The 21,833-nt window shown below is 48.2% G+C and overlaps 11 protein-coding genes across 11 annotated transcripts; 7 read left to right on the forward strand and 4 right to left on the reverse strand.

Annotated features, from left to right (window-relative positions):
• The first annotated feature begins 821 nt into the window (after positions 1-821).
• On the forward strand, positions 822-1,923 carry EI90DRAFT_3042248 (uncharacterized protein). The gene is made up of 2 exons (XM_039059166.1): positions 822-1,362; positions 1,404-1,923. Exons 1-2 carry the CDS (start codon positions 1,214-1,216, stop codon positions 1,837-1,839), a joined length of 585 nt encoding a protein of 194 aa, XP_038920500.1. The 5' UTR covers positions 822-1,213; the 3' UTR covers positions 1,840-1,923.
• A 2,020-nt stretch (positions 1,924-3,943) lies between these two features.
• EI90DRAFT_2566512 (uncharacterized protein) lies at positions 3,944-5,534 on the forward strand. Its single transcript, XM_039053248.1, has 6 exons — positions 3,944-4,455; positions 4,518-4,652; positions 4,737-4,876; positions 4,933-5,071; positions 5,134-5,183; positions 5,234-5,534. The coding sequence occupies exons 1-6, from the start codon at positions 4,075-4,077 to the stop codon at positions 5,250-5,252; spliced, it is 864 nt and encodes a 287-aa protein (XP_038920501.1). The 5' UTR covers positions 3,944-4,074; the 3' UTR covers positions 5,253-5,534.
• On the forward strand, positions 5,380-5,742 carry EI90DRAFT_2886103 (uncharacterized protein; the record flags this gene model as incomplete). The annotated part of the gene is made up of 1 exon (XM_039053962.1): positions 5,380-5,742. A coding segment is annotated over one exon (363 nt), but the record flags the coding sequence as incomplete, so codon positions are not given.
• Positions 5,743-9,302: 3,560 nt separating this feature from the next.
• On the forward strand, positions 9,303-11,418 carry EI90DRAFT_3042262 (uncharacterized protein). Its single transcript, XM_039059167.1, has 10 exons — positions 9,303-9,396; positions 9,454-9,646; positions 9,721-9,800; positions 9,852-9,914; positions 9,983-10,098; positions 10,165-10,277; positions 10,348-10,525; positions 10,575-10,627; positions 10,681-10,827; positions 10,884-11,418. The coding sequence occupies exons 3-10, from the start codon at positions 9,729-9,731 to the stop codon at positions 11,330-11,332; spliced, it is 1,191 nt and encodes a 396-aa protein (XP_038920503.1). The 5' UTR covers positions 9,303-9,396; positions 9,454-9,646; positions 9,721-9,728; the 3' UTR covers positions 11,333-11,418.
• A 311-nt stretch (positions 11,419-11,729) lies between these two features.
• Positions 11,730-12,904, reverse strand: EI90DRAFT_3144414 (uncharacterized protein; the record flags this gene model as incomplete). Its single annotated transcript, XM_039065142.1, has 4 exons — positions 11,730-12,149; positions 12,231-12,325; positions 12,412-12,531; positions 12,856-12,904. 4 exons carry the CDS (start codon positions 12,902-12,904, stop codon positions 11,730-11,732), a joined length of 684 nt encoding a protein of 227 aa, XP_038920504.1.
• A 261-nt stretch (positions 12,905-13,165) lies between these two features.
• On the reverse strand, positions 13,166-13,811 carry EI90DRAFT_3042265 (uncharacterized protein). Its single transcript, XM_039059168.1, has 2 exons — positions 13,389-13,811; positions 13,166-13,315 (listed from the first exon to the last, which is right to left on the reverse strand). Exons 1-2 carry the CDS (start codon positions 13,743-13,745, stop codon positions 13,208-13,210), a joined length of 465 nt encoding a protein of 154 aa, XP_038920505.1. The 5' UTR covers positions 13,746-13,811; the 3' UTR covers positions 13,166-13,207.
• A 1,220-nt stretch (positions 13,812-15,031) lies between these two features.
• On the reverse strand, positions 15,032-16,182 carry EI90DRAFT_3042267 (uncharacterized protein). The gene is made up of 3 exons (XM_039059169.1): positions 16,083-16,182; positions 15,836-16,023; positions 15,032-15,737 (listed from the first exon to the last, which is right to left on the reverse strand). Exons 2-3 carry the CDS (start codon positions 15,848-15,850, stop codon positions 15,282-15,284), a joined length of 471 nt encoding a protein of 156 aa, XP_038920506.1. The 5' UTR covers positions 15,851-16,023; positions 16,083-16,182; the 3' UTR covers positions 15,032-15,281.
• A 241-nt stretch (positions 16,183-16,423) lies between these two features.
• EI90DRAFT_3042271 (uncharacterized protein) lies at positions 16,424-16,999 on the forward strand (the record flags this gene model as incomplete). Its single annotated transcript, XM_039059170.1, has 3 exons — positions 16,424-16,469; positions 16,520-16,593; positions 16,669-16,999. Coding segments are annotated over exons 2-3 (233 nt in total), but the record flags the coding sequence as incomplete, so codon positions are not given.
• Positions 16,623-18,083, forward strand: EI90DRAFT_3151994 (uncharacterized protein). The gene is made up of 2 exons (XM_039065761.1): positions 16,623-17,463; positions 17,543-18,083. Exons 1-2 carry the CDS (start codon positions 17,040-17,042, stop codon positions 17,803-17,805), a joined length of 687 nt encoding a protein of 228 aa, XP_038920508.1. The 5' UTR covers positions 16,623-17,039; the 3' UTR covers positions 17,806-18,083.
• EI90DRAFT_2968070 (uncharacterized protein) lies at positions 18,067-18,817 on the reverse strand (the record flags this gene model as incomplete). Its single annotated transcript, XM_039055615.1, has 3 exons — positions 18,067-18,573; positions 18,659-18,692; positions 18,755-18,817. The coding sequence occupies 3 exons, from the start codon at positions 18,815-18,817 to the stop codon at positions 18,482-18,484; spliced, it is 189 nt and encodes a 62-aa protein (XP_038920509.1). The 3' UTR covers positions 18,067-18,481.
• Positions 18,818-18,933: 116 nt separating this feature from the next.
• On the forward strand, positions 18,934-21,708 carry EI90DRAFT_3151995 (uncharacterized protein). The gene is made up of 2 exons (XM_039065762.1): positions 18,934-18,968; positions 19,025-21,708. The coding sequence occupies exon 2, from the start codon at positions 19,052-19,054 to the stop codon at positions 21,644-21,646; it is 2,595 nt and encodes an 864-aa protein (XP_038920510.1). The 5' UTR covers positions 18,934-18,968; positions 19,025-19,051; the 3' UTR covers positions 21,647-21,708.
• The last annotated feature ends 125 nt before the right edge of the window (positions 21,709-21,833 follow it).

Genomic DNA, 21,833 nt, shown 5'->3' on the forward strand with positions numbered 1-21,833 from the left:
GTTCTTTATCGATGATCCAAACGGATATTTTCCTGGATTACAACTCCTTCGATTTGTGAATGGTGTCATTCAAAGGAACGAGGTTGGGTTTCCCACTGAACGCCCTTTGGGAGATAGAAAGAAGTGGGATAATTTTTCGGTGGAAAGGCTACCTGAACACATCCAGTATTCGTTTAACAGGTTGTTTTCCCACTTGGATCCTTTGTCACTCTTTTCAGAAGAGTCTAGTGAATTGCAAAGAGAGTTTGAACGACTCCTGACACAAAACTTGTTGCCACTTTTAGCAATTTCTAAGTGGTGGATGAAAGCGGCGGTTAGGGAAAGGTGGCGTGGTTTGGATGAATTCTCCGTGAGTTTCTACGCATATTTCATGTGTTTGCATCACTCGATGCTCTATAGAATCGCAAATCAATGAAGCTGGTGAACGAAGCTGTAGCATCTCTTTTGTGGCGTAGTCCCGAATACGATCTTTGGCATGTTTATCGATCATTCCTTCCATTCACCTCGTCACTCTATGAACTGTATGGTCATCTCTCCGATCCAGTTCAAGTGTTCACCATATCCAGGGAGTTTTCTGGTCGCTTTATTCCTTTGAGCGAGGATGCACGGAATGCTCAGGAGGTTGCCGAGGCAAAACTGAGCGACCTGCCAAAGAAGTTTGATAAACATGGCTTCGAAGTAACTAATTACGAAACCGAGTTCACTGAACATGATGTTCGTAATGGGGTTGTGACCTGTGCGGCGATATCTCAAGATGGTTCTCATGTCGCCCTCGGTTTCGGAAATGGGTCCATCGAAGTTGCGGACATCAACCATCAGCATACAATCTCTCGCTTCCAATCCGATTCTTTCAACCATCCAGTTTGGATAGAGTTTATCCTAGGTGCCAATGCTCAGATCGCCACCGAGGACACTGATGGAAACATCTCCGTTCTCAGTCACGGCACACATTTGGTGCCATGTGGCGCTCTTCCTAGTGGTCATCACCCTGCTATAACCGCATTGTCGAGAAATGGATACTTTATTGTCCGAGTCCCTCGAACTCTTGATGAGAATTGGTACAGAAATGTCGCACTCCTATATTTTTCAGGAGAACCATCCATTCGGCTCCTTGTATCTCCTTTGGCTCCTTCCACTGCTCCTCAACGTTCATCTACTCCTCAACATCACACAGTTGGATTCTCTCCTGGAGGCCGATATGTAGGTGCTTACGATGCGAACTGCGCTTTCGTCTGGTCAACGGATACATCTGAGTTGGTTGCTCAATATCATGTGCAAAATTCTGCATTCTGGGTTTTTAATCCCGGTCATGTTCTTCCCCTCTCATATCCCATTCCTACGCCTATATTTGGCGCCCACGCCGTTCATTTGGCCCCGGAAGAGGGTGCAGCCCATATACAAAGTTCCGAGCCAGATTCAAGTCATGACGCGGACGAATCCTGGGTGAAACGCCCTTTTTATGACCTCTCGTCAAGCATGGAGAGAAAGACTATGGCTGGAGAGCGTGATAAAGCCAATGAGCGCGATACAGCCTCTGCCCACTCCTCAGCGATAGGGCGGATACCATTTCTTCGCAATGACATCGGTTCCGCGAATTTACTGGTCTTCTTTAATGGACAAGTCGAACTCATTGTCCAACCCAAGTTCCGCCCAGCCTTTACATACGCGTATCTTTCCTCCAGCGAGAATAAACCCTGGTACGGTGACCTGGTGTTCCAGGATCAGAGCATACCTTCCCCATATCACTTTCCTCGGGCTAGCAAGGACGGGACTCGATTTCTGCTCCAGGGCCGAATGAGAACCCCGGTGGTCGTCGATATCAGCCAAGTTGTTGTTTAGTACCTCAAAATGCACGTCCCCCTCCTTGGGTTGACTGTTTTGGAGAGTACTTGATGGTTATGGTTGTACGTACATAACGATGTCATGTAAGAAAACGCTCCAAGTTAACGTCTCGTCCCGTCAACGCCAGGATTGGTATTATATGCAAAATTCACAAAGGCTTCTGGCATCCACCACTCGACTTTTACAGCTGATCAAGCGCCTGACGTCGCCAAGAGTTGGTTGAGATTCCTCTTGGTTCGTTCCCACGTTTCGAGGGACTGGAAGATCGACCGCGGTTGTATTTGAAACGTGTGAGCGGCATTGGTTGGCTTGAAAATGTAGTTCGTCTCGATGGGACTTGTGGTTTTTAGATATTTTGATGACCATGCAAGGCGCTAGTTTGGTATGTACATATTCTCCATGAGCCCCAACTCAACGCGTTTCTCCGGGAGACTCTCATATCAAATTGCTGCAACAATAACATCCTATTACTTATAATCCTATCTTCCTTTGTGGCCCACATTTTGGAGACGTTAGCATGAGTCCTCCTGGGAATTCATGTCTGTTCGTAGTTAAAGTTAAATTCTGACATAGTAATTGATTAAGTGTGAGTCCGGAGTCGTGTCCATGCATACCGCCACTGTCTAGAGTTCTCATTAGTCGCGTTGTCATTATCAGCACTTTCATCCGTGTCGTCGTGCCTAACGATCGTCCCATTTCGATTTGATAATGACATGCCACATACTCTTCGATGAAGCTCGCGCCCACAAGTAGTGGATGCGGATAGCTACAGTTTGGCTGGCGACACAAGTGTGTATAACTTTCATCTTCATCGGCTCTCCCTATGTAAAACTGCCATGCCCGCGGCTTATTGGTGTGGCATACCCGAGGTTTAGAGTGCGATATCAGATATCGAGACAGCCAAATTCTAACGTGTGTGGTGTCGCGCCATTGGTGACGTGTACAACTTCATGCTCTGCGAGCTTTGTGCGACACAAGCCAATCTCGCATTTCTTCTCATCCATGTCGTCTGATTCCCCGCCTGTCTTGACCATCTTTCCAGTCCTCACACTTTACTGCCGTCAGATTCTGAATTTGATCTGTGCTCATTCAATCGGCCGCGAAATACTCCATGATCGAACTCTCACCCGAGCGAGGACTCAATCTGTAAATATGGCCAGCGTGCGAATGAGCTTCTTTTGTGCCTCTCTCGCGCATCAGCGCAAATACGGGACTTGTCTATACGCTCGTTCGCCATGGTCCGCATCATAAAGGGCTCTTGGGAGAACCATTTCGGTTAGGTGGCAGGACTCCAGTCTCTATGGCTTCGTGATATTAAATAGACACTTCGGGAATTCCATGTATGGATGCTACTTACACCATGCCATTTACAAGTCTTTTCAGGATACTCACAATAATGCCGGTCGTCCGTTATTATGAGTGTTCGATGATTACACGTGTCTGCACTGCCACCTAGCCTTGCCCCTAAAAGTGTTGGTCACCATCGCTCTCCCCTTATGCACTAACCACTTGATATTCCCTGCATTTGCATCGCCAAACAACAACAGCACTCCGTTTTTCAGCTCCAAGGAATTCTCTTATACTCAAATCACGTTGTTGTTGTACTTTATTTTGTTACTTCAGTGAGTGCGGCTGTCCCGTCAAACTACATCTGGGTGTACATGAGGAGATCGTCAATCCGTTGTAAGAGTATCTGGTTGGTGTTGTCGGTATCCTCTGGGCTGTGCTGTCGGGGCGTCTGGCTGTACTAGGTGAATGTATGAAACATGACGGTGTTGCTCATCTACAATTCACTGCCTCCTTCGCGTGCCTCCCGGCTGATGTGTTCTCCTACCATACTCCATTCCCGGAAGTGTTTAAGCTGCGGATATCGATACACCAAGCGAACTTCCGGACGCTGCGACTCTCTATAATTTCACAAACGAAGTTCGGCAGCACTTGCTTGATTGAGTCCTGTGCAACCAATTGATTTATGATTAAACCCTCGGCATTCAGCTTCCTTCTACAAAAGCATTTCCATACGCATCATGTGCATGCGGCGGTTGCATTAGTGTCCTCTGTTCACACCCTTCCAAGCGAGCATCGTCTCTAGTTATCGTACCGGCGCAATGTCTGAAAAAAACACATCCAAGATTATTCATCCCCGCAACAAAGGAAAGCGTCCCACTCCCGGCTCATCTTCGCAAGCATCGCATCCCTTGACCCCTTCGGAGTCCCCTGTTCCGCAGGTCCATGTCACTGGTCCCAATATATCCTCTGATCACGACAACACTCGCCGCAATCAGTTCAGAGTGCCAGCAGGACCTTCTTATCTTGAGCCTGCAGTGGCCGCTCAGCTTGTACCTTCCGGTGCTCGCCGCAGTGATCCAAAGGAATCAGCGTCTTCCACGGGCCGCAGATCAAGGAAGATCAGGGGAAATTTTTCTCCCAATCGTAGCAAGCCGAGCACTCCCGATCTTGTTGAACAGTCGAGACCATCCACACCCTTCCTCCAGCCATCCGCTGATAATACAGTGCTATCATCTCATCTCACCCCTACCGGCAATATTGATGATCTCCTCGAGGCGCCTGGGGCCCATGCCATGCCCAGCAGTTATCACGCACAGTTGGATTGTGAGGGTATCGACGTTTCTGGCCTATCGGAACTCACGATCACGCCATCGGCCGGCTTAAAGAGTGATCGAAAAAAAGTAATCGTTGGCGGCATAACACTAGTTCTACAAACTGCAGCCGAAGCTCTTAAGTTGGCCCCGGTTCCGGGTCTTGACGCAATTCCGAATTTACTTCTGACGTGGCTCCAGGTTTACGAGGTTAGCTAATTTTTCTTCCATGATAGAAGAGGACATATCATTCACTCGATCTCATGTTTGTATCATTGTGCATGATCTGTGCAGACTGTCGGTGGAAACGACGATGATCTCAAAGGATTGGATGAGGACATCCAAAGAGCTTATGTGACCATTCTGCAGCCGCTCGAGCTGTTGACGGACCAGATCCCTCGCGAGGTGGTTCAGTTGATCAAAAGATTTCACTTGTTCGTCCACATAATCCCACAACCGCTGCTCTTCTAATCCAAGAATCCTATGATAGGGCCCTGAAAAAGCAGATAAACGAGATGGAGTTGCTCAAAAGTCAAAATCGGGTGAAGAGGATGTTCTTAGCGCGTGAAATTGCCAAGAGGATAAACGGTGTGAAGGCGTGTATAAATGATGCCCTTAATTCGTTTGCGGTTCGTCTCCATCGGAGTTCCCAAGCCCTCGATTTGACTGGCTAATGTACATTTTGCAACAGACGCAAGCAACTACTTTAACGCTTCTTCGCACAATTGAAGCATCGGTGCAATGTATGTTATTTCGCTCTCTCCAATATTCGGATCTTTCATCACCGCTACATCTTTCAGCAAAGCTTGAGCAGCTTCCACGAGTTGCGGCCGAGCAAACTTACGTGAAGAACAAGTCAGAGTGTCTTCCGAGCACACGAGTTCAAATACAAACATCCCTTCTCAATCATCTGAAGGGGGCTGGAAACCGATTCGTATGGCTCCGTGGGTCTCCTGGAACCGGGAAGACCGCGGTATCTATGAGCATCGCATCGATACTTGAGAAGGAAGGTACTCTTGCAGCCTCCTTCTTTTGGGACAAAAATCAAAAGGGGACGGGCCTCGATTCTCTGGAGAAATTCCCTTCTACACTGGCACGTCAACTTGCGAACTTCAATGGGGACTTCAAGGTCTCGCTTGTCAAATGCCTTCGACAGCCGAATTCGGAGTTGATTCTGAGTCTTCCTCTGGAGAAGCAAATGAGGACTTTGATTCTCGAGCCAATGAATAGTCTCAAGGGCATATTGTCTGCAGGCAAGAAACGCTTCATCATCTTGGATGGTTTAGATGAATGTGGGGATTCAGTGGCACTTGGGACTTTGATGAGCCTCGTACTTGTGCTTGAGGAGCTGCCTTCAACGTTTTCCATACTGGTCAGTTCTCGTCCTGAATCTCAAGTTGTTTCGGCTTGGGATAAATCTCGGAATCGGGGCCGTGTCATCCCACGTGAAGACATGGATAAGGTTGCACCAGACGAGACTTTCGACACGATCCGGCTTATGGTAACAGATGGGCTTAGGGGTTGCATTGGGGAGTCACAGTGGAAACCATCGATGGACAATTTTGATGCCTTCACCCTGGCTTGCCGTGGTTTGCCTGTGATGGCTTCGATCCGGATACGGGAGGTTCAGCTTCGGACTCAAAGGGGTTCTGTCCTCAAATTAGAGTTTCAATACTTCCTCGACCTCCAAGATGCGCCCAAAGATCTCAATGAGGAGTACTTGCGAATAGTGCGACGGGCCTTTAGGCCTGACTTATCAAGTATCCCTTCACATGTAGTGGAGAATTATCGCCAAGTAGTTGGGATGATCATTGCTGCACGGGGTCTGCTCAGTGTTTACAGCATGTCGCATCTCTTGGGAATTACGGAGGATGAGATCTATGCAATACTGAACCCTATCAGCTCGATGGTTGACGTCTCTTCAAACAATGTAAACGTCGAATTCTATCATGCGACGGCGAATGAATTTATCAGGGGAGACCCTATCGGCGAGGAAGAAGACAAGATGTTCTTTATTGATGATCCAAGTGGATGTTTTCTTGGATTACGACTCCTTCGACTTGTGAATGGTGTCATTGAAAGGAACGAGGTTGGGATTCCCACAGAACTCCCTTTGGGAGATGGAACGAAGTGGGATAATTTTTCGGCGGAAAGGCTACCCGAACACATCCAGTATTCATTCGACTGGTTGTTTTTCCACTTGAATCCTTCATCACTCTTTTCAGAGGAGTCCAATGAATTGCAAAGAGAGTTTGAACAACTCTTGACACAAAACTTTTTTTCATTCTTGGCAGTTTTTAAGCGGTGGTCCGGATTGATGGTTTGGAGATGGTGGCTTGGTTTGGATGAACTCTCAGTGAGTTCCCGCGTATATTTCATGTACTTGAATGATATGACATCACTTGATAGAATCACAAAACAATGAAGCTGATGAAGGAAACTTTCGGATCTACTTTGTGGCGTAGTCCCGAATGTGATCCTTGGCATCTTTATCGATCATTCCTTCCGTTCACTCCGTCGTCGTCACTCTATGAATTGTATGGGCATCTCTCTGATCCCGTTCAAGTGTTCTCCATATCCGGCGAGTTTTCCGGTCGCTTTATTCCATTGAGCGAGGATGCACGGAATGCTCAGGAGGTTGCCGAGGCAAAACTGAGCGACCTGCCAAAGAAGTTTGATAAACATGGCTTCGAAGTAACTAATTACGAAACCGAGTTCACTGAACATGATGTTCGTAATGGGGTTGTGACCTGTGCGGCGATATCTCAAGATGGTTCTCATGTCGCCCTCGGTTTCGGAAATGGGTCCATCGAAGTTGCGGACATCAACCATCAGCGTACAATCTCTCGCTTTCAATCAGACCCTCCCAGCCATCCAGTTTGGATAGAGTTTGTCCTTGGTGCCAATGGTCAGATTGCCACCGAGGACACCGATGGAACCATCTCCATTCTCAGTCATGGCCGTTTGGTGCCATGTGGCACTCTTCCTAGTGGTCATCACCCTGCTATCACTGTATTGTCGAGCGATGGATGCTTTCTTATCCGAGTTCCTCAAACTCTTGGCGAGAACTGGTACAGAAACGTGGCACTCCTGTATTTTTCAGGAGAGCCATCCATTCAGCTCCTCGCATCTCCTGCGGCTCTTTCCGATCTTCAACGTCCATCTACTCCTCTACGTCACAGAGTCAAATTCTCTCCTGAAGGCCGATATGTAGGCGCTTTCGATGCAAACTGCGCTTTCGTCTGGTCAACGGATACATCCGAGTTGGTTGCTCAATATCGTGTGCAAAATTCCGAATTCTGGATTTTCAATCCCGGTCATGTTCTTCCCCTCTCATATCTCATTCCTACACCTGTATTTGGTGACCAGGCCATTCATTTGGCCCTGGAAGAGGGTGCAGCCCATGTACAAAGTCTCGAGCCAGATTCAAGACACAACGCGGACGAATCCTGGGTGAAACGCCCTTTTTATGACCTCTCGCAATCCTGGGTGAAACACCCTTCTTATGACCTCTCGCCAAACATGGGGAGAAATGGAAATGAAGCCTATTCCTCAGTGATAGGGCGGGTCCCATTTCTTCGCGATGACACCAGTTCCTCGCCTTTCCCGGTCTTCTTTAATGGACAAGTCGAACTCATTGTCCCACGCGAGTACGGCCGAGTCGCACATCCCTCCTCTAGCGAGAATGAAGCCTGGTACGGTGATATGGTGTTCCGGGATCAAACAGCACCTTCCCCATATCACTTTCCTCGGGCTAGCAAGGACGGAACTCGATTTCTGCTCCAGGGAAAATTGAGAACCCCGGTGGTCATCGATATCAGCCGAGTTGTTGTTTAGTGCCTCAAAATGTACGTCCCTATCATTTTCTCTCCTTAACCGCTAGGTTGACTGTTTTCCGACTATTTGCAGAGTATTGAAATTGAGAATTACCCTACGTGATGATTGCGGTTGTACATAGCAATAATATAGCATTATAACGTCCCGTCCTGTCAACGCCAAGATTGGTGGTATTATGCAAATTTTTTCATGAGCTTCTGACATCCATCCAGCACTCGAGTTTGACAAGCGCTGATCAAGCGCCTGATGTTGCCAACAATTGGGGATTTCTCTTGGTCCGTTCCCTTCTTGTATATAGTACAATTCAAGCGACTGATAATTAACTTCGGCACCCCCAGCACCACTAGGCGATATTGTCGTTGTATTTGCAAACGTGTGAGTGCCATCGGTTAGCTTTGAATGTAGCTTGCCTTGATGGGACCTGTGGTTTTTAAATCATACTTTCATGACCATGCAAAGCGGTTTGGTATGTACACATTCTGCCAGCGCACTGACATTGGGCATGAGCATCTTCGGGGAGGCATCATGCATGTGCCGCAGTCAACCGCGATGCGAGCCTTACGCATCCTGCGAGGCAGGCACGGGACCATATACCCCTTCAGCAGGGAGGATGTCAGGAGAGTCTAGCTCCAGTCATCTTTCAAGATATTGTCTGTGGAGGGTAATGCAAAGCGTCAAAACACTCTCAATTAACCGTCATCTCTACAGCCGAGAAGCGTCGCACTGCCATAGCCAACCGTGACCGCCCGCTTACAAGCTAGTATTCCAAAATAATCTCCGGCCGCGTAGATCGTGTGTGAATATCTTTCCAACATAGTAGCTTAGAGGACGACTTGATGTGGAATGAATGGCAATGTTAGCTGCGCTTATCACTCCATATCGCCGGCAATCAGTCCTATTTTTCAATAGAGAGCCCAAGAAGGTAGACCACGGCGCCGAATACAGGTCCTCGTGGAGAAATACATGCTCACAGCACAGAACGACCCAATCCAAGATAAGTAGTTCCTTTAAATTTCAAATACGCTTATTAGCTTTCAATGGTATTTGGAGCGCCGCCTGAACTCTTTTCGTAGTCTGGGCGCTCGTTGTCCAATTTGTGCCGTGCACTGGGTTCAACGTGAGGCTACTAGTGCACATGCTATGTAGCTAGGCGGCGTAATCTTTTCATATTGAGGATCCATCGAGTGGTATGAGTGGCACTCACTCATTCCTTAATCCTCCTTTGGACGATGAGCCGCGCGATGATCCTTAGCGATCGCGCATCAGACCAATTAACCTCCCACCAATCTCTCAGCTTCCAAAGCAGGAGGGCCTCGCTTTGCAATGGCGCACTATTAGGCACCCAGATCGGCGAGTTTCGGTCTTAGGTACTAGCGCTATTTGCTTGGTATACGTATAAAAACCAGTCATTCCTCTCATAATTCTTCGCGCCTCTAATCAGCGTACACCATGGCTACCAAACGCTCAAAACTTGGTTCCCCCCTCTTGAAAGACAATTTTGACTTGCGTGCCGGCCTTCTTGTGAGCCCCATTTGGTTGATTACTTTACCTGCTATCTGACCTCCTCCGGAGCTGATAGCTGAAGCTGGCCTAATGTCTTTTGTTCTTACATCTTCACTCCTCGTTTACTCTCTGGTGAGCCCTCGGCAGTTGGACCCGCCACTGAGGCACATCAGTAATGGTTTCTTCATGACACTCGATAGAGACAAGTATACAAGAAATACCGTCGTCGCAGGAACAGCGCGTCAAACCCTAGCGTTGAACCTGAGCTCCAGCCTATATCAATTTTGTTTTTGTGGAGTATTTTCGCAGACGCAATGTAAGTCCCCATATAAACAAGTCATTCACCACTCACTGCACTGTCACTCGTCCGATCATCTGCCAGCTGTGGACTAGGGCATATCCTATCCACCAGGTGGGTGCTCGCAGGCGAAATCACCGAAGGCCCGTACTGTACAGGGCAGGCGACCTTAAAGCAGATCGGGAATAACGGCGTCGGTATGCCGACCTATGCTATATTTCCATTGAACGTACGCTAATGTCTAAAAAAAAAACTGCTGATCGCCAGCATGGTTTAGCATGGCAATTGCGGTATTGACGTACCTTCAGGTGATCCATTCAACCTGGTTAGGCAAAAGAGGAGCAAGGATTTTTGCAATGGGATCCATTTGTTTTATAACCGTATTCATCTTGTTGATCGTTACGGTTCCTGCTTCGACTATTCATCCATATTATGGCAAAGCTGGGTGAGCATTACATCCGATCTCTTATATGATCTAAGCCCACATATCTCAGATTGTGGTGCTGGATTGGCGGCAGTAATGCCAGCCGCCAGAGGCTACGATTTGGTAAGTCTAGTAGGATAGTTCAGTGGCTGCTGGATCTGAAATCTGGATTGCAGCCACACAATATGCGTGGATCTGGCTTGCGATATTGGTATCGATTGTCACGTATGGCAGGGTAGCATACAGGTGGTTACATCAAGCACCTCTTCATCCCGACTGTGACCTGAAACTGGCCGCGATTACCATGGGATGGTATCCTATTAGTGGGTGGAACCATTCATATAGATCACCTTAGAGTGCTTATCTCCTGTATTTTCAGCCTATCTTCTCGTCTCCGCGCCTACATCCGTGGTTCGTTTCCGTCAATTCCATGGCTATCGACCAAACACTGCCGAGCAGATCTTTCCTTCTGCCCTTTCTGCCGCACACGGAGCCATCAACGTCATTCTGTGGCTTTCGACGGGCAGACGATTCGGATTCTCACCAAAGAAACGGGATTTTTTTCTTGTCCCGAAGCTCCCAAGTTCCCCTGAGGAGGTTGAGACTCCGACCACGGACGATGGTGCCGGAGCTTGCTACTCAACCGTGACCATCCCAGTTACCCTGACGTCTGAGCGCCCCATGAATGGCAGCGGCCCCGAGACTGCTCAAGTTCCCTCGCCTTCCAACCCCAGCGGAGGCCGTATTTTTATACCTCCGAGGTCTCTTTCCCCCGTCCCCGATTCACCAAGCAGTGACCGAACGATTACTATAGGTAATACAAATTAATTGATTCGTGCATGGCCTTTCCCATCCATTCCGTTAATCATCACAAATGAACCGCCATAATGACCTCAGTCCAGAGCTTGAGCTTGGATCGATGTATGTTTAACACTACCCAACAAATCTTAATTCTATATAGTCTACGTCCTAATTGCATCTCGCAGCAAATTCTCGCTCAATCGGAGTTGCTGGATATGTAATTACTGTTCAAGACCAGATCGAAGGGAACGATGTGCCATGTGTCCATGCCCATGAAAGGGCGGCGCGAAGTAAACTTAGCAGATATGAAGACATTTTCCCGTTACATATGTATTTTTTTACAACAATGCAAGCAATCCGACGCGAAAGGATAAATGCACACCTCGAACACTTGGTACGTACAGGACGAGGGATGCCAGAGGCTTCAGAGAAACTTTCCCGCAAGACCCGCTAACTGACCAAGTCCTCCACTATTCGAACCACCTATCGCATGGCTGAACTTGGATTTAATCAAGAGTTTCAATACTGTGGTAGCAGCACCATTGACAGCATCCTGCTTTCCACCGCTAGCAGCTCCCCCAGACTTCTCGAACAACTTGGACGCTTCAGCCATGGCCAAACCGACAAGTTTGCTTTGGGTACTACCACTACCTCCGCCTCCGCCTCCACCTGATTTATGCCCACTACTAGAAGAATGATCATCGGATGAAACGAATTGTTTGAAAGCTTGTAATGCTGCAGCAGAACCGAGGGAGGAAGCGTCAAGAGATGTATTCCCCTTGTTGTAAACTTCATCGTGGTGCTTGATGAGACGCTCTTCGTCTATATCGTGATTATTGCCTCCCTGCTGATTCTTTTTTTGGAGCGCAAAAAATTGATGAGGAAATAGGAGGGGGGAAGCGACACGGTATATATATAGTCTTACCAATTGAGTCTTGACAAAGGCCAAACCCTTCGAGAACAGATCAGATTCTCCTGATCCATGTGCAGCAGCAGTATTGACAACGTGGTCATCGTCGACTAGGAATGGTTTAGAGGGTAGGATTAATGTTTGTCGCTTCCAGCGACTTCTCGCAACACTTTAAAAAGGCAAGGAAATTACATACTGTCTGGAATCGTACCGTGTCCTTGTCCATGTGGACGTCCACCACCCGAGTGATCGGGACTGTTGAATTCCTCCCCTCCAGTCTTCGTAACCCCGCCTTCATGGTGTTTGTTCTCATCACCTGGGGAGATGGCAAAAACGGTGAACGACAAGTGCTACTCTTTTGCGAGGATGATCGCGATCCTGGCAATGCTTTACCTTTTTGTTGAGATTCCTGGTACTTTTCCAGTCCCTGCTTAGCGAGGTTTAAGATGGAGTCCTGGAAAACGGGATCGAAAAAACGTGTCAGAACAACCGACGCGACGATCGGGGCGGCGTCGATCCGAGCCAATCCAAAAATGATGTTGCAATCAACATCGATTGACAGAGAGAGGTGCCACTACCACTGCCTCTCCATCTGATCTGGATTGTACTTGCGAGCTTACCATTTGTGCCCCTAACTAACTGGTGAAACTGTTGATGTTGATCGTAGACTGAGGTGAAAGTGTTAACATTGTGAAATGTATAACTACGATATCACGTAATCAAATCAAACAAACTCTTTGCGCCACTTTGGCGAAACATGGACAGCCTTTCGGCTTAATTCTTCACTCATCTTACATATCTGGGGAAGGCACGTTACATTACTGGCGTAAAAGATATGCATTTAATCAATTTACATGATTTTGAGCGGCGGATCTGAAATTTCCTCGTTCTGGTATTGGGGCCCCAGTTACAAACAATACATTTTTTTTTTACTTAGTATATCTATCTTTCCACATTGCACATTGGAGGGGGTACAAGCCACATGTCCGCGGTCAGGAGACAGGAAGAATATGACGGAATGAAGAGGGGAATGGGGGTGGGGGGAACTTGATCAATGACTTAGTAGTTGTTATCATCGTTGTTGCCGCGACCCGACCCAGCTATCCGAAGGTGGTTTAGACAAACAATGCTCGCACTTTTGGGTAAACAGGAAAAAATCCAGAAAAGACTTACAATTGTTGTTCCCGCTACCGTACGAGTCATCGTTCGAGCTGCTGTAGCTGTTGTTCTCGTTCTTGCGGCTACCAACCAAATCATTATTATTGGAGCTACCATAGCTGTTGTCGTTCTCGTTGGCGCGGCTACCGTACGAATCATTATTGGAGCTACCGTAGCTGTTGTTGTTGTCATTGCGGCTGCCGAACGAATCATTATTATTGGAGCTGCCATAGCTGTTGTTGTTGTCGTTGCGGCTACTGTACGAATCGGTATTGGAGCTGCCATAATTGTCGTTGTTGTTGTTGTTGTTGTTGTTGCGGCTACCGTACGAATCGTTATTGGCACTGTCATTGTTGTTGTTGCGGCTGCCATACGAATCGTTGTTCAAGTTGGAGCTGCCGTAGCTATTATCGTTATCTTTGCGGCTACCATAAGAATCGTTATTGGAGCTGCCATAGTTGTCGTTGTTGCTCGACCCGTAGTTGTTGCTATTATTACCACTGGCGTCGGTGTTCTGGTTCCCCTGACCAGTGGACTGTTGATAAGCGCTGTACCCATCCTTGGCAAGTTTGGTGAAATCGCCCTTGAGGAGTTGTGAAACGTTAGAAAGGCAAGAACGATCATGGCATTATGCACAACGAAGCAGGGACTATAAGTCCAATCTTACGGTATTTCCACCTCCCTTCAAAACATTTTGAGCATCGCTGACGAGCTGGTCCTGCTATCGATGGTCAAAAAAGAAGGACACATTAGAGGAGGGGGGGGAATAAGGCGTACAGTGTTTCCCTTGCTCAGGAAGTCTTTAGCTTGGCCAAACAATCCACTCTGGAAATGATCATGAAGACACGTCAGGAATCGTGATAATCGACGAAGATAAGGAAGTCGAGATCAACGTCCCCACGGGGCCGACGATCGCCACTTACCATGACTGAATTATGATAAAACTCGGGGTTATATTCGTGGATAGTGGACTCGAAGTGTTAGGACTCGTTCGCTGAGAAGAGAGAGAGAGAGAGCGAGGGGGGATTCCGAGGAAAGATGGCGTGTTTTATAGAGTTGAGACATCGGGGAGGAGGGGTTGATATCATGCGAGAGATTGTCTCATCTGACATTATTGGGGAATGTTTACTTCGCCCTCGGAATCTGTAATTGGAACCTGAGATAACTTGATGAATTATTCAATAGATGGAACGTGCATGTTTTCCTTTTTTCTCGTTCTGATATGACCATGTATGTACAGTTATCCTGCACAGCGTTCGCTAAATGTAGACGCATGAGTAATCCCGAAGATATAGATCGTGACACTTTTCAGGCTCACTCTCCACGGAAACGGAGACGGAATGATCCCACATGTACATCCTAAAGCGGTAGGGCATGCCCAAGCCCCCCGCTGATGGATCTCGAGAAGAACCCCCGCTCGGAGACATCCCCATCATGAGAACCCCACATTTGGGAGTACTTACTGTCAAACAATTCTACGGCTGAAATCGTCATTTGGACTTGATTACGAGCAGAACGAGCTCTCGACGTGAAGCGATTATCCCGACGATCATAACAATAGTTTGCTGGAGAGAGGACGTCAAGAAGGCGATGTCAAACTAGTTAGTGACATGATTACGTGATCCTGAGACCGGTGTTCGTTGTAGGTGTGCGACATACGTAATTGCATTATCTGTTTCAACGGAGAATGAAAATACATACATGGCCGCGAGCTAATACATGCATATGCACGGCAATGCTCATTGCATGAGGAAAGTTGGACCAAAATCACAATCAACAGTAGTACTGCGAAAGCGGCTCAAGGATTCCGTCTCCTATACGTCATTTTTTCGAAGCGGAGGGAGCAAAGACAGAGGAGCGGAATGCATGTGTCCACATGATCACGCTTGCATCTATTTGTGCAATCGTCTAAACCGGGCTAAAGCTGCGCGTGATATATATGCTTCCGTCCCCGATAGGAGCCGCTGCTCCGGGGTGGAGGGTTAGACAGCCACCAAAAGCCAGCTCCACTGCCCCTTCGGATTGATGGCCCTCTCGCGGTCTCCGGAGACACGAATCACCTCGAGACAGCAGGGCAGCCTTTGCCTTAGCTGGAGGTGTCAGTATTGCAACTCGGGCAATCGAAGTAGGGGGGGGGGGACACGGATCAGATACTTTGAGCACTGATTCTTTCCTCGACTTTTCGCCATCTAATCGGTGGGGTTCCCCAAAAAAGTGTGGGCATGGTCCATCAAAACCAGTAGTAGCGTGAGGTTTGCACGGGCCAACGATGTGAGCGGTACAAGAGTAAGGACGACGATGATGGAAAAAATGACAATTAAGACGTATACCGAATTCGAGCTCAGAACCGACGCGAAACAAATTCTAGGTTCCAAAGCGTGAAGACGGTGAACGTGCAGGCGCGAGAGTGAGAACTGCGTTGCGACTCGTGTAAAGTTCACAGGCCAAGCGAATGAACTCACGCAAGCACGCGCCATGAACAAACAGTGGTAGTTTAGTTGCGAGCAACTTCGCGCAGACCAAGTAAGCCTAGGACGCCCACGCAAGTTACGGGTTCCTCCCCCTCCCCCCTTCACACTGAGTAATTTTAACGGTCCACCGAGGGCGCTGGCCAAACGAAGTGGATGAGGCAAAAGATGTGCATTTAGTCCTATCCACGGAAGCGATCAAGAAAGCGATCCAAAAAGCGGGGCGTTAACTCTGACTCACAGCCTGCAACTTCTGACTCAGGAGGTCGTGTCGCCTATGATAGCTCCCTCAGCAGAGCCAGGCGGCCTCCCATGAGCCGCGCGTGCCAACACGATCGTCAGGCAAAGTAGGATATTAACCCAGAGTAACAGCCAATACTAAGACAATTGACTCACTCCTAGCAGAGAGAGTTGAAAGACGACTCAAAAGGATTGCATGTTGACTGAGAGCCGGTATGAATGATTGGAATCCCTAATCTAGCTACAGTCGTACAAGCCCCGCAACTGAACTGCGATCCTCTCACACATCAGCTGGGGCTAAAAATCATAACTGCAAAGACAAGGCCCCATTCGGTTCACCGACTCGGCTTCTGATAGAAAGTGGGATGATGAATGGTCGGTCTTAGAGGTCTGTTAACTCGTTTGGCGGATTTAGGACGGCTGACGTTCCGAAACAAGAGAGCGATGGCAATAGGTCGGTTTGACAACACAAGGTCAAGGGGTCAACAATTGAATTGAGATGGGACTAGTCGGTGATTGTCCTTCACCCTTTCCTTTTTGAGGCACTTCGTCTGACCACACCGCTCGCCTCATTATCTCTTCGCCAGCTCTGGCCATGTTCTCTCCATATTTCTGCGTTGGGAGTTGTGAGGGAATACAAGCACACGTTGCTAGCTGCTGCCCTCAAATTTTTCTGGTATTTTCTTGTTCATTGAACACCGAGATATATGGAATTCTTGTGCAAAACTATAGCCGCGCTACCCGCCAATCGCCACGCTATTGTCACCCTTCCTGGCTGCAATGGGTGGTATCCTCACGACTATTTAGCTGAGAGCTTTCTATCCCCCTGGACTCCACTCTAGCACTTCCTCCAGTCGCATCTTGACTCGCCGCAATCAGCGCAAGTTATCACCCTCAAGTAGCAGCCAAGCAACTTTTTAAAGTCATCTCTCTTTCACTCAAACTCGCATCTACTCCAATGCCTTTCTCCAAGTCACATTCGGAAACCCAACGCCCAGCTGCCCTTGGTGGCTTTGACGCACACGTGCAGCGCGTGCGGGAACAGCGTGAGCGTGAACGCGCCGCCGCTCTCGCTGAAGTCTTCCCCGGCCTCATCATGGCCCCTGCGTCGCCTCTCCCTCCGCAAGTGAAGGTAGTTGGTCTCTCTCCTTATAACAACAACAACAACAACAAAAGTGCGAGCACTACACCCCACCCTGCTGCTTCTTCTCTGGACTCACGCTCAACCCACGATAAGTTCCGATTCGTCGCTGAAGCTTCATCTTCGGATGAGGAGGAGGACGAAGACTTTCCCCGGTTAGCGTCTCCGAGGAAAGAGAAGAAGAGCAAGGGCCAGAAGGAACCCAACACCTTGTCAAGGATGTTATTCCGATTTGGATTCCGTAGGTATATATATATATATGCATTTGTTTCTTGGCTGCGATTTGGCTGACTTGATTTTTTATTTTTATTTTTTTACAGTAATGCCCGTGTTCTGGCTTCTCGGTGCATTAATCCTCGTCCTTCCTCTTAAACACCATCCACTTCCTCGCGCCAACTCCATATCCCTCCCCATCGAAGAGGCTCCGACGTCCGAAGATATCGAAGCGCACCTGAATCGTATTCGACGAGCGGAACTAAAATGGGCTTGGCGCTCGCTCTATGCCCTTGTTGTCGTGGTTGTGACATTGCTCTTTGTCATATGCGTCTGGCTTGGTCTGAGCGGGCGCTGGAATGGGTTCTGATGTTATGCGCTTTTTTTCTTTCTTTCTTGCATCATTTGGAGTGCGTAGCCCCCCACAGCCCACCCCTCCAACTTATCTTTATTCAGCATCGTAAAGTTATTATCGTCGATCAACCATATTGTACAACTTTGAACTTGATTGTCGAAGCCTACGCTGTATACATCATGTCGTTCGCTGCTCGCTTTCATTGTTATATATACCTTGCCGTATGGCAACACACTCTCCTTAACAGTTTTCTTTTGTGTTACCTGACATAATATACGCCTGATATGCGCAGCATTGGACTTTGGGTCTCAGTGAGCTTGGAGATGAGGAATAAAATCAAAGAATGCTGGGCGAGGATTTCTCCTCAGGCGAGCGGGGATACAACAAGTGATGTAACTCTCGGGTTGAGGAATGAGCGGTGACCTTCCACGGAAGCTCAGCAGTATTATTCGGGAACATTAAGACGTATTTCACAAACACGACCCAGTGAACAAATAGAGAGGAAAGGGAAAGGAGTATTATGCGCCTCCACTGAAAAAGGAAATGGTTCAGCCGGGGCAAGAAAAAGGAGAATGTAGTTCAAAAGTGGACACGTACACCAAGATGTTATTACTGCATGCGAGAGCAAAGGAATATTTGCGTGAGCGAAAAAGGTAAGGGGGGAAGGGTAACATTTCGTAGCCGAAAACACTTACATTGGGATGTGTATTAGCTTCACGAAGTAGCCTAAGAATCCCATGACAGCGAAACCGATAGCAACGGCCTTGCAAATTTGCGCAAACTCTGCAGCCGTCAGAGGAGAGAAGGAAAAAAAAGAAGAGGTGAGAATTTTCCACGTCAATGGATACAATTATTACACCCTAATGACCTTTCCGCGATGGCTTGGCACACCGTCTGATGAACTGCAGAATTTCGATGTGTTTGTAGAGTGAGCGTTAGTGAAAGATAGATATAAAACACGCACCAAAGTACCCTCCTTATACCACTGTTTTGGTATTTCAGCAAGCTCCTTTGCTTTGTCGGACATAATAACGAGCGGTGAGATGTGGGGGGGAGCTAAATGTTGTCGAAGTCCTTAGAGGAGGATTAATGAGGTGGCGGCCACGTGACGTGACGAGTCTAATTGAATTGATTCTTTCGCTTGGAAGTTCGAACAATTGATATTGTCGCCCGCAAACGTGAGTCTTGTTCTTTCCTAATTTTTTTAAATCTCGGGACATTCATAGTCTTCCAGTAGCGCTTATAGCACTCTTTTGGGCCGATGCTCCTAAGGGTCAAGCAACATGACAAAACCCTTAATATAGCCCCAATAGTAGTCACGGGCCGCGGGACGTTCCTCACATCGAGCCCACGGCCCCATCGACCATTGCCGTCGTTAACGAATACGAGGAGACGTCCATCAAGATTCACTTCAAGCTCCACCACAGTATGGGACTCGTGGAAATGGCTCACTTTCCTTCCTGGGGCCACAATGCATACTCCAAGTTTGGACTCTCTTGTACGCGCACTCCACGATGCACTGTCAAAGCGTGACGTGCGGTATATAGAGCAAACATACAACGCCCTGGTAGAGCATTTGTCTTCAGAGAGATATAAAGGTTCCCCTCCGACGCAGCGTTCCTCCGGAATTACACCCGAACTTCTCTATCAAATGACCCGAGTCATTATTAAAAACCCATTCACCAAGGCGTCTTTTAAAGTGCACTTGTATAACTCTGGCCGTCGGTTTGCACTTGCACAAAGGATTTACAAGGATGTGAAGGATGTGTTTGGTCTCACACCGATGGAACGACATACAGAGCTCGTTTTTCGGGCTCACTCTGTCGAGGATCCCCATGGCGCTTTGGAATGGCTCTCTGGAAAGGGTGGGATTACGCCCAACATTTCTCACTTTGAAATTTCCATGCGAGGGCTCGCCCATAAGCGTGATGTGGAAGGCATGAAAGAACTTATCTCAACTGTCAAAAACATTCCTGGTATTCATCTCACATCCGATTTGTATGCGCCACTGGTGCTTTCCTCTTTCCCGCCCATTCATGAATCTGGAGATATCTTCACCCCCAAGAATCCGCCTCCACACATCAGTCTATCAACACGCACGCCGTTAGAGGAGATGGAGAGGGAGGGTGTGACACCCTCCGTGAAACTGATCGCCGAGCTTATCTTTCAATATCATGCCTTCGGCTCACATGAAGATGTCCAATCTCTAGCTGAGGATCTCAAAGGAATTCTGACAGATCAAGCACAAACACTTTTGCACAACGACGAGAAAGATGCTGTGGCTGCCCTTATTGCGGCCGCTGCTACCACAGCGCAGCCAGAGGGAGATGAGTCGCCATACTCGTGTGCCATTCGCGAGGCTGAGAACTTCCACTCACGGGGGTTCCAGCTTGGATCACGAGCGCTTGTTGTTCTTCTCGGCCTCCAGGGCGCACCCATGTTCGATGCCGAAGGTATCATCACCCTCGCCACCGGCTTGGGAATCGCACACGAGCTCCGCAATGTTGTCATATGGTCAGTCGCTATTCGTCAAGCTGTCAAGCGGGATCGAGTTGGTCTTGGCGATGGTTTTGGACTGGACAGGGCTCTGGGCATGTACAAGGAGGCGCTAAACAGGGGAATTATCCCCAATTCGGCCCTCCTTGACCCATTAATTCACGCTCTGTGCACTAGAAAGTCACCGCCGGACCCCGACGACGTGGACAAAGCGCTACAGCTGTATTACGACCTCAGAGATTCAGAAGGCATGGGTCCGTTTGCGAGGACCCGCACTGGGAGAAGATTTGGACCTGACCAGGGTATTTTCATAACACTTCTGAGTTCGATTTCGCGTATCCAACTGGATGAACATTCATCTGGCCCCTCCACATCCGATATCATTATTCAACTTCTAATTGACATGCGCGATTCGAGACTCGCCGAACCCCTTCCTCCTTCGTTTGTCCGCGACATTTTCACTCGCTTGCTGCTCCACGCACCTTCGCATGATGCCTCTTTCAAGTTATACTCATACCTACGAGAAATTGACCCGACTCTGCTGGATCGGACCGGTTATGAACAGATCTTGCTGCAGTTTACGAAGTTGAGCTTTGAGGATGATCCACTCCCCGACCAAGCTCATTATATGGATATCGTGAAGGATATGCGTGATGCTGGCATCCCCATGACATCGTTCGTATACAACGTGTTGCTCACGCGATATGCTGCACTTGCCAAATCATCCGCCGAGGGTGCGTTCAACTCGATCTCGTCAGCAGGGAACCTGGCTCCCGAACAGGAACGTGCGAAGAAACTGCGTGGGCGACTGCTTCAAGCAACTCAAAAGTTGCATCGGACCCTCAAGTTAGATGCCAGCGTTAATCCTGATATAATAACCTTCAACGCCCTTATGAATGCGTACAATCATCTCGGAGCTTTCGGTGACGCTTTTGAGATCTGGGGACAGTTAACGCTTGGCTTCCCAGTCCCATACGACAATTCGTCTATTAGCATCATCCTCGACATATGCGGATACACTCGTAGTGCCAACGCTGTTGATGCTGTGTGGAACCTAGTCACTTCCAAGACCATGAATTCTCATCGTGTGCGCCCGAATGCGAACAATTGGGCTTCAAGAATGGAATGTTACGCTCGGATGGGTGATTTCGATCGCGTTATTGGGATATTTAAGGAGATGTGTACTGGCTCAAAGCAAGGACCTGATGTGCCGGCGCCCAACCAAGCCATAACCCAGTTATTAATCAAGTTTGGACGTGTATTTAAGAGAGAGGAAGAGGTGGTTACACTGTTGAAAGCGGAGGTACCCGATCTGTATTCATCTATGACACCAATACCAACGCAGGCTGCGCGAGGGTGAACGTGAAACTGGAGGATGTGATAAACGAAGACGAAGACTTCATCGCATTGATAACAAGTGAGATAGTAAATATATCTGGTTGAGCAGATTAACGATTTGGAAGAAACTCTAGGATCGCTCTAAGCGGCGGATGGTGAATACGCTATCCAAGGGTGGGTTGAAAATTACGCTTCTCCGAGCTCCTCGA

This window comes from Cantharellus anzutake, assembly GCF_015039405.1.
Source record: "Cantharellus anzutake strain C23 chromosome Unknown EI90scaffold_8, whole genome shotgun sequence".
Lineage (NCBI taxonomy): Eukaryota > Fungi > Basidiomycota > Agaricomycetes > Cantharellales > Hydnaceae > Cantharellus > Cantharellus anzutake.

Bases quoted from the DNA above. Each gene is read 5' to 3' on its own strand.
- EI90DRAFT_3151994 (XM_039065761.1), top strand. From the start codon at position 17,040: ATGCCTTTCTCCAAGTCACATTCGGAAACCCAACGCCCAGCTGCCCTT. The intron at 17,464-17,542 runs GTAGGTATATAT...ATTTTTTTACAG, and splicing joins GTTATTCCGATTTGGATTCC to TAATGCCCGTGTTCTGGCTT.
- EI90DRAFT_3042248 (XM_039059166.1), top strand. From the start codon at position 1,214: ATGCGAACTGCGCTTTCGTCTGGTCAACGGATACATCTGAGTTGGTTG. The intron at 1,363-1,403 runs GTTCATTTGGCC...CCATATACAAAG, and splicing joins CTATATTTGGCGCCCACGCC to TTCCGAGCCAGATTCAAGTC.
- EI90DRAFT_3151995 (XM_039065762.1), top strand. From the start codon at position 19,052: ATGCTCCTAAGGGTCAAGCAACATGACAAAACCCTTAATATAGCCCCA.
- EI90DRAFT_2566512 (XM_039053248.1), top strand. From the start codon at position 4,075: ATGTCACTGGTCCCAATATATCCTCTGATCACGACAACACTCGCCGCA. The intron at 4,877-4,932 runs GTTCGTCCACAT...ATCCTATGATAG, and splicing joins TTGATCAAAAGATTTCACTT to GGCCCTGAAAAAGCAGATAA. The intron at 5,072-5,133 runs GTTCGTCTCCAT...ATTTTGCAACAG, and splicing joins ATGCCCTTAATTCGTTTGCG to ACGCAAGCAACTACTTTAAC.
- EI90DRAFT_3042262 (XM_039059167.1), top strand. From the start codon at position 9,729: ATGGCTACCAAACGCTCAAAACTTGGTTCCCCCCTCTTGAAAGACAAT. The intron at 10,526-10,574 runs GTGAGCATTACA...CACATATCTCAG, and splicing joins CCATATTATGGCAAAGCTGG to ATTGTGGTGCTGGATTGGCG. The intron at 10,828-10,883 runs GTGGGTGGAACC...CTGTATTTTCAG, and splicing joins CATGGGATGGTATCCTATTA to CCTATCTTCTCGTCTCCGCG.
- EI90DRAFT_3042265 (XM_039059168.1), bottom strand. From the start codon at position 13,745: ATGGCAGCCGCAACAACAACAATGACAGTGCCAATAACGATTCGTACG. The intron at 13,316-13,388 runs GTAAGTCTTTTC...ACCTTCGGATAG, and splicing joins CGGTAGCGGGAACAACAATT to CTGGGTCGGGTCGCGGCAAC.